The following is an 8,630-nucleotide window of genomic DNA, read 5'->3' on the forward strand; positions in this document are numbered from 1 at the left end:
GAAGGAAGGAAGGAAGGAAGGAAGGAAGGAAGGAAGGAAGGAAGGAAGGAAGGAAGGAAGAGATTGATTGATGGGCTGGTTTTCTTTAGCTTAATGTCAGTCTAGAGCCAGCCCACCTAGGTCAAACATCACCACTCATTACTGTGAAACATTACTTGTTTCTTGCTTCTATGTGATCAGCATTCTCAGTTATGAAATGAATAATTCAGTCATCGTGCCCCTGAGAGCCTGTCTCCAAAATATGAGATCAATAATTATTTGTTATTATTTTCTATTAGCCAGTTTTGATTGTTTAATATTATAAGTAAATGTGAAACCCAAACCAAGGACAACTAAAACAACATAAAAATACCTTAAGTCAAACTGTCACTGAGGAGTCATGTTTTTACTGTCAGGCAGTGAGGGTTAGGGTTGACTGGGCCATTCCTTCTATACTAGTGTCAGACGCTCTGAATTGCTCCCCAGAACCACACTTTCAATAGTGTAATTATGTTTTATAGTCTATGAATTATGAGTTGAAATCCTGAACACATTTTTCTTTGAGTCTTATTTAGGAGAAAGAATTGTTTAAAATACTTAATAGAGGATCCAAATCTCCAAAACAAAGAACAAGCACAGATAACCAGTTTCCAATACCTTTCTCTTGTGTCCACATGACTGAATTTTGGCAAACAGGAATCTCTCAGGGCTTTGGGAGTCTCATGCATAACATGAACAGTTACTTTTTTGGTCCTGATAGCAAACCAATTAGCTACTTTTTTGACAAGGTGTATGTTGTCTAAGAGGCTAGCAAAGACACATTCAGTGTTTGAACTCTCCTGTAACTTTTTTCTCTACCTTCAGACAGAATTTATTACTACAGTGTGTAATAGTTGCATATTATAATGGTTTCTCATCTAGTCTCTGATACTATGTTTCTTTCAGAACCCTCCAGATTAGATCTGGAGGCACTTCTCACTCTTTCTTGTTTCTTGCCAGCTCCGTGAGATGTTGAGACCTCTGCGTCATTTCCTGTGTGAGTCTCCTATCAGGTGGCACCAGTCAGTTTAAGACCACTCATTCCAAAATCTTTATATTTCTCTCCTGAAAGTTTCATAAGAGAATTTAGGTAACTAGGTGGAAAAGTCTTAAAAATAAGAAATTGGAGAAAATGGGTTGAAGGGCTCCAGTAAACTCCAGAAACTATCAGTGAATCAGCTCACAGCATCTTAAAGTAGAATATCTTGCGTTCCATTGTCTGCTTATACTCTGATTGTTCTATTGCTATAGTCTGTTATAGAATATACATTCTATTATTTGTATGTATACAAATATATTATATGTAATTACATTATATATACATTTAACTTGTATATTTTTTATGTGTAGCATACATATGTAATACACATGTCATTAGATACACAATAAATTTGTTACAAAGAGCTAATGCATACACAAGACAGAAAATGAAGGTATACTGTTTTAATAACAACTTATTAAATTCTCTTTGACAACTTTATATAACGACTTATGGGAAAGTCCTTCAGAAAACAAAAGGATGTTATTCAGGTGTAAGGAACTGCTTATTCTAACACCAACGCTTCACACTAACTGAATTGATATTTTCTGGATTATCCTACTATGAATGATTAAAGTAGATGCCACATGGTTCTCATCCTATTTCTTGCGATTAGGTGACTGAAAAATCACTGAATTTAAAAGTCAGTAGTATGTTACTGTTACTCTTCAAAAAACAATTCAGCATTGTACCTGCTAATTGTCATAATCATTTGATGTTGGTTTTGTAAAGTTGTTTTAGATGGATCCTTTTAGGAGGCTGCTACTTTGAAACATCGCTTACTCCTCAACCAAGAAAACTATTCCCCATGAGAAATTAACAACAGCAATACACTGATAGCTGCACCAGCCAAATGACTGAGGCTCAAAGCTCTCTGTCTGATGCTCAGACTTCCCAAGTCCTTTCTACATCTCTGTATCAGATCCAAAAGAAAATAATGGAGCAAGTTAGGCAGTCTTCCCACTTTATAACCGGGCAGTGACTTCATATACGTGAAACAGCCCTAATTGGGAAACAGCCTTCCTTCAAATGAAATCCGTTGACACATTTACACGGATCAGCTCTCAGCAGTGAAGAGCAGAAGTGTTTATTTATTTGTTCAGTTGATCAAATATGAGTCTATGTTTTCTACTATGGGAGTAACGAATGCCTGAGCCTACAGTTGCTGCCTTGTGTTATCATGCCACAGAAAGACTTGTGATGTAGATAAATCAGGAAAGTTTAAGCTCATTCTCTCCTCCATGTTTTTCTAGATAACTTCCATACGTACAGAATTGCAGTGTTACTTTTCTCCCTTGAGATAATGCCTTGTTGTGAAGCATGAGTTGACATGTACCTCAAAATTCCCCTGTCTCAGGCATCCAAGTGCTGGGATTATAAACATGTATCACTACATCTGTCTCAGGTTCAGGGTTTTTGTTGCTTGAGAATTTCAAAGATGTATATACTGTGCTTTTATCACACTCCCATTCCCACCTCTCCCATTTCTCCTCCATCCCCTGCCTGCACTACCTTCTCATCCCAGCGTCTCATGTTCCTCCCCAACCCCCAGAGTCCACTTTTTGATTTGGAGAAGTAGGAGGGAAAACCACACAAACTGTTTATGCAGCTACTGCCCAGTGGTAATGCCATTTTAAAATTGAAGTTTAGAATGGAACACTAACATGGTACTAAAACGTTTTCGGTAGGATACAAACATTAGAGAAACAATCATTTACTTACAAGTTGATTTCGCTGTTGGTGGAAATTTTGTCCGGGTAATAGCCAGAATTATGAAAATAATGACTGGCCATAAGATCAAGACAAGTGTCCAAAGCTGCAAAGTAACAACAGAAAGGTGTTATAGTACTGACAGTAAATTAACGAAAACTATGTATACTCAAAAAGAAAAGCCCACCACTGAATATAAAAAAAGAAGTCAAACTATAACATTCCTACACAGGCCAGATACTTGACTACATGTTTCTGAACAGGAAACAAATGAGAGAATTTTATAAATGCAGATAACTTCATAAGAATGGCTCTTCCAGATCCAGACTTCAAATGTCCACCTGACGTTCCTTCTCTGGTTACCAATTATGACTACCTCAAAACTGATTATCTTAAACCTCAAATCAGACCAGTAACTTCCAGAAAAATACTTTAGTATTTTCCATTTGTCTGATGGATAAGACTCAGTGTTCCAAATAGGGCATATGAAATACAGGATAATTTCAACCTGGAAGCACATTACAATTTCCAATGTCAGCATTTCTATACTCAGCCACAAAGACTAGCGTGTGGCCTTGAGTAACGGCCCAATAAATATGGTTGAACAAAGCAGTGACTAGTTGAGTCAGACAGTGGACTGTAGCTCTTTACCACTCCGGTGTACCATACTGTGTGCTTCCATTGTAGAGCCTAATTTATTGCTATGGTTGCCTGGTTACCAGAAAAAAAAACCAACAGTTCAAGGACAGTGTTGTATTCATTTCTTAATTCTCAGTACCTGGTGTAAAATAGGCTCCCAAGGAATGTATACTGCCCTGAAACTCCTATGGGAGTTTTGCTTTCAGGTACAGTAGTGACTGCTTTCTCTTCCAATGTAGATACAGCTGGGGGCCAGGGAGATAGACAGATCTTAGTGGGTAAAGATGCTTGCCATGTAAGGTTAAGGATCCAAGTCCATCCCCCGAACACACGTAAAGGTGCAAGGAGAGAATTAATTCCACAAAACTGTCCTCTGACCTCCACATACATGCTGTGATACATCCACACCTCACATACATACATACATCATACACACACACACACACACACACACACACACACTAGTAATGATAATAATAACAGTAATAGCAAACACTTCAGAAGTTACAGTTGGGCCTGATGGCACAGGTCTGTAATCCTAGCTTCTCACCAAGCTAAGACAGAAGGAATGCACGTTCAAATCCTGTCTGGGCCACTGAGTGAGTTCAACTTAATCTTGGTCAATTTAGTGAGACTTTGTCTTCAAATAAAGAAATAAAGAGAAGACTCATCTAATCTGTGCAAGGGTCAGGTTCAAGCCTCAAGACAGAAAACAAACTTTTATTCACTATCTGTGTAATATTTTTCAGGCCTATGATACTGGGTCCATGACAGTGGAAACCATATCTTCACAAAACCATGAACAGTGGTGCTCAAACACAAACGTGGAGCACAAACTTTGCTTGTATTCACTATAGTTAAATATGGACTCTTCTTCAGGTCTGTTTACACAGTCAGGCTTTTATCATTCTCCACCCGCTTTTCAAAGCACGTCTCAAATTCTCTCCCTGTGGCTCTTCAGTGTTTCAAAACAATCCAAAGCCAATCAGTTATTGATTCCTCAGTAACTCCCAGCTGAAAGGCTCCATTCAGGTCTCTGTTGAGGAGCTAAGAGCATGATTCTCCTCACTAGTAGGTAGACTTTGGGTCTAAACATAAGTTTTTTTTAAGACTGAAGATGTTCTTTTAGCTCTCTGACATCTGACATGGCTTGGTTTGATGGAAGCTAAGATGTACCCAGACAGGTGGAACCGTTTAACGTAAAGTGACACTTCTCAGACAGTGATGTGTACACCGAGTCACCTAGGGAACCTCGCAAACATTCAGATGTGAGCTTGGGAGATTTGAAGGGCGTCCTGAGGGTCTACATGTCTAAGGCTCCCAGGTAGGTGGTATCTATGGTCCACAGACTACATTTTGCATAGACAGGAGCTAGATGTGCAGAAGAACTGTTCACTGAGTCTGACAATACCTTTGCTGGAAAGTCTCTTTGGGATCATCTGATGGATAAAATTTAAAGGCATTTTAAATCTTACATATGAAGATACATTACACTTTTATTTTTCTGTAGCTTATAGTTAAAATTTCCAAAAATCATGCATGCAGGCCTTTGACCTTGTCATCATCAGAACTCATGGATATTTAAAAATCATATTTGGATTGGTGCAGGTTCCCCATTTCTACTTATTAGTATGTTAAAATGATGATAGTAAGGAGTTCACACTATAACTTTTATTTAATGCTATAATGTTTTTAAAAACCACATTTTATCGTATCATAAATTCTCCTTTAACACTTCAGTAACAATTTTGATATAGCTGACTTTGTTTACAATTTTATTTATTCAATTTCTTTTTGTTTTATGACTTTTAAAAGACCACTGTTAGAAGAGCCACAGGCTAGCCCAGACTGCCAAACACAACAAAGGCATCAAAGATGCAAATGACTCTTTATCTGATACAGCTTCTTTAAGTCTTCTGCTCACCAAATGCTAGCAGAACTTGTCCAACATCACAGACAATGTGTAACACAGGTTGTGAGCATGGGTGTGAATCTCAAAATATTCAGGGCAGGACTTTTTAATATAATTATCATGCTGTTTTGAGGATTAAAAAAGAAATCATTGCAGAAAGCAAATGGGAAAAAATATTATTGCCACAGAATTATAAATGATATTGTTATTCTTGCCTGGTATAGCTGACAATTGGAGTCTGTTTTCAAACATTCTTGATACGAAATACGTATTATACCTTATATGACTCAATTGAAATGTACAGTATAGGGAACTGAATTTTAAAACATTGAATGATTGTGGATTATGGTCTCCCATAGCAAATGGGAGACCATAGTTACTCTTTAAAGAGAAATTTCTTTTGGAATAGAAGGTGAGGAATCCATTGCTTGTTTATAGAAGTATCTATTTGTTTCCTCTGGTAGCCTCACGAGAATCAGAAACTGAGATAAACTATTCCAGACACCCACCTTCAAATGAGGGACACACTATGGTATGTCTTAGAGTTGTCTTTTTGATTGATCTAATTGATAATGGTTTTCATGAGGGTGCTTTGGCATATTTTGAAATTAATTTTAGATCTATTTTAAATCCAGACAAAAACACAGTCTAAGTCAGAAAAACTTAAGGCAATTTGGACTCTGTTAAAGCAAAAAAACAAACAAACACAAATGAAAAAAAAAAACTATCACAAAACCCATAAGCACATCTGTTATCACAGGCTTTTCCTGGAATTTTAGTTCACAGAAGGTTTGAGGACTTCTCTGTATACTTCATCTCAGAGGAATGATAAATACAAAAGTCCTCTAGATGGTGGTCTTGGGAATATTAAAGTTGACAAATTAATCACAAGAAGACAAGAAATAGTTTCAGTTTCCACAACAACAGGGTTGCTTCCAATATGCTAAATATTATCATAAGTAACCTGAGAGCAAAGACAGTGCCAAGGCTCCAGTACTGAACCAATGGGGCATGACTTCTCTGTTTGTTTGGCAAAAGGCTAATGTATTGATTTTACACTTAGAGCCACAGGTGTTAAGTAACACTCTGAGGAAAGCCATTCCGGAAGGTTCTGCATTTCTTGGTGATATTTTAATTGTCTCAGTCTACTTCTGTAAGTCATGTGTATTCCATCACCCGTGCTCTTGACATTTAAAGGCATATGCACACTAAGTTACATTGACAGGAGATGATATTTGTGCTCTTCAAATCATTCAAGGTTTATTTTTATCTGAAATGCCCTGTTCTGTTATTTCTCTCTCCATTCATTCCTGAACAATTAAAAAAATAATAATCCTTGGGTAAAGTCCATCCATTCACAGTAGGACTGAAGATGTCACAGTGGCCAAAAGAGAAGTGGATTTCTAAAAAGTTGACTATGTAGGATAATATGTCAGTGTGGGAAGTCAGAGCCCCAGTGGGTTGAAGAACATACTTCCGGGTGCGAAGAAGCAGTGGCAAATGACTTGTTTCATATGAGAAAACTGACCAGGTTTTTCCCATTGGGGAAATCCAAATTCTCACTCTCCACCAGGGGAATTACAATCATGAAAAATTAAAATTAAAATAAAAAAAAACAGCTAGAATAAGTCAGTAGTGGTGGGTCAGAATTATGATTGCTTGTCAACTTGGCACACCTGCAAAGAGGGAAGGGCTCTCAACTGAAGAATTGACTCCATTAGGGAGGCCTGTGGACACATCTGTGGAGAACATATCTTTGTGTTGAAAACTGATGTAGGAGGGCCCATCCCACCATGGGTGGCACCATTCCTAGGCAAATGAGACTGGGAACAAACCAGGAACCACATTCTTCCATGGTTTCTGCCTCATTCTCCTGCCCTGAGCTCTACTCTTGGCTTCACCTAACTGTGAACTGTAGCTTGTAAACTTAAATAAACCCATTCCTCCCCAAGGCTGATTGTTGACTGACTGGTTTATCAGAGCAACAGAAAATCAAGCTAAGACACTCCCCATTTCCAAAATGTATTTTAAAAGGACCTGATGGCATATTAATTAATGCCAGCACTAGAGAGACAAAGGTAGGTCGATCTCAGTGAGTTCAAGGCCAGGCTGGTCTATTTAACAAATGACAGACTAGCCAGGGCTACATAATGAGATGTTGTCTTAAAAAAAACAGTACAGAATAATAAATATAAACACGTGTCACTTATTTCCTGCTTTTATACATTACAATTCCAAAGTTTTTTCCACCTCATTTTATATCATCACTCAGTCCTGAAAACATTAATTTGTTCAAGAAATCTTAGCTTCTTCTAGTGGACATCCAAGAGCTACCAGTGATCATTGTTAGTGGATTATCACTATTTCCAGGCCTGGACATAGTTAGAAAATACATGTGGAAGATAAAGAGAGACCTTTTCATCAATCAATCAATCAATCAATCAATCAATAGATAAATATAGCCAGGTAGAAAGAATTTGATAGTTCAGAGACTGTCCAATAATGAAAACATACAAGTACCGGCCCTTGAGAATACAAACGTCAAATTTGACTCGATGGCCAAATTTAAACACTAAAATTAAATATAATAACAAAATATCTAGGGGTCACTGAGTCTGCAGATATAAACAAATGCGTGAGAAAGCAGACAAATCAATAGAATGCTAAGTAAAGACTGGAATGCGCGTGCATGTTTTCCTGCAAGCATGAAGTTCGTATCACGCACTACTAGTAAAACGCAATGATAGAGAACTGCTTTCTTGGGCTTCTTGCTCAAGATAATGGACTGTTGTAAACTGAGGAAATGAATAACCAATGCCACAAAGCAGCAACTCCTGAGAGTTCATGAGAACTAGGGTCATGGATGTCAAAGGAAGACCGAGAGATGATTTCGGACTGAAGGAGATGAGAGAGGGTTAAAAGCCATATGCAGTATCTGATCCTTTAGCTTTAAAGAACACAGCACCAAGAACTGGCCAAGCTTGAAAGGAGCCTAAGAGTCTGATGTCATTTTATATTTATATATAGAAAAAAAGAATCTAAGGACATATAGAAACAAAAGCAAAGCATATCAAGATAGATGCATGAACATGTCATAATGGAACCCATTATTTTGTGCACTGACTAAAAACAAAAAGATTCTGTTCAGAATTAGAATCTGAGAGTCTACAAATCTGACAGTGTTTTACATTTACATAGAGAAAAGCACACGAAAATACTAGTTAGGGTATTAGGGCACTAGCCTTTAATGGTGATGGACTTTGCGTGTGTGTGTGTGTGTGTGTGTGTGTGTGTGTGTGTGTGTGTGTGTGT

General features: G+C 37.7%; 1 protein-coding gene across 1 annotated transcript in view; it reads right to left on the reverse strand.

Annotated features, from left to right (window-relative positions):
• Abca12 (ATP binding cassette subfamily A member 12) overlaps positions 1-8,630 on the reverse strand; it is a 161,675-nt gene that overhangs the window by 146,357 nt on the left and 6,688 nt on the right. Inside the window, exon 2 of the mRNA XM_028760684.1 lies at positions 2,780-2,873. Coding sequence (XP_028616517.1) covers positions 2,780-2,873 — 94 coding nt within the window. The remainder of the gene's footprint in view (positions 1-2,779; positions 2,874-8,630) is intronic.

The sequence above is a fragment of the Grammomys surdaster genome, unplaced genomic scaffold (genome assembly GCF_004785775.1).
Source record: "Grammomys surdaster isolate TR1022 unplaced genomic scaffold, NIH_TR_1.0 126546, whole genome shotgun sequence".
NCBI lineage: Eukaryota > Metazoa > Chordata > Mammalia > Rodentia > Muridae > Grammomys > Grammomys surdaster.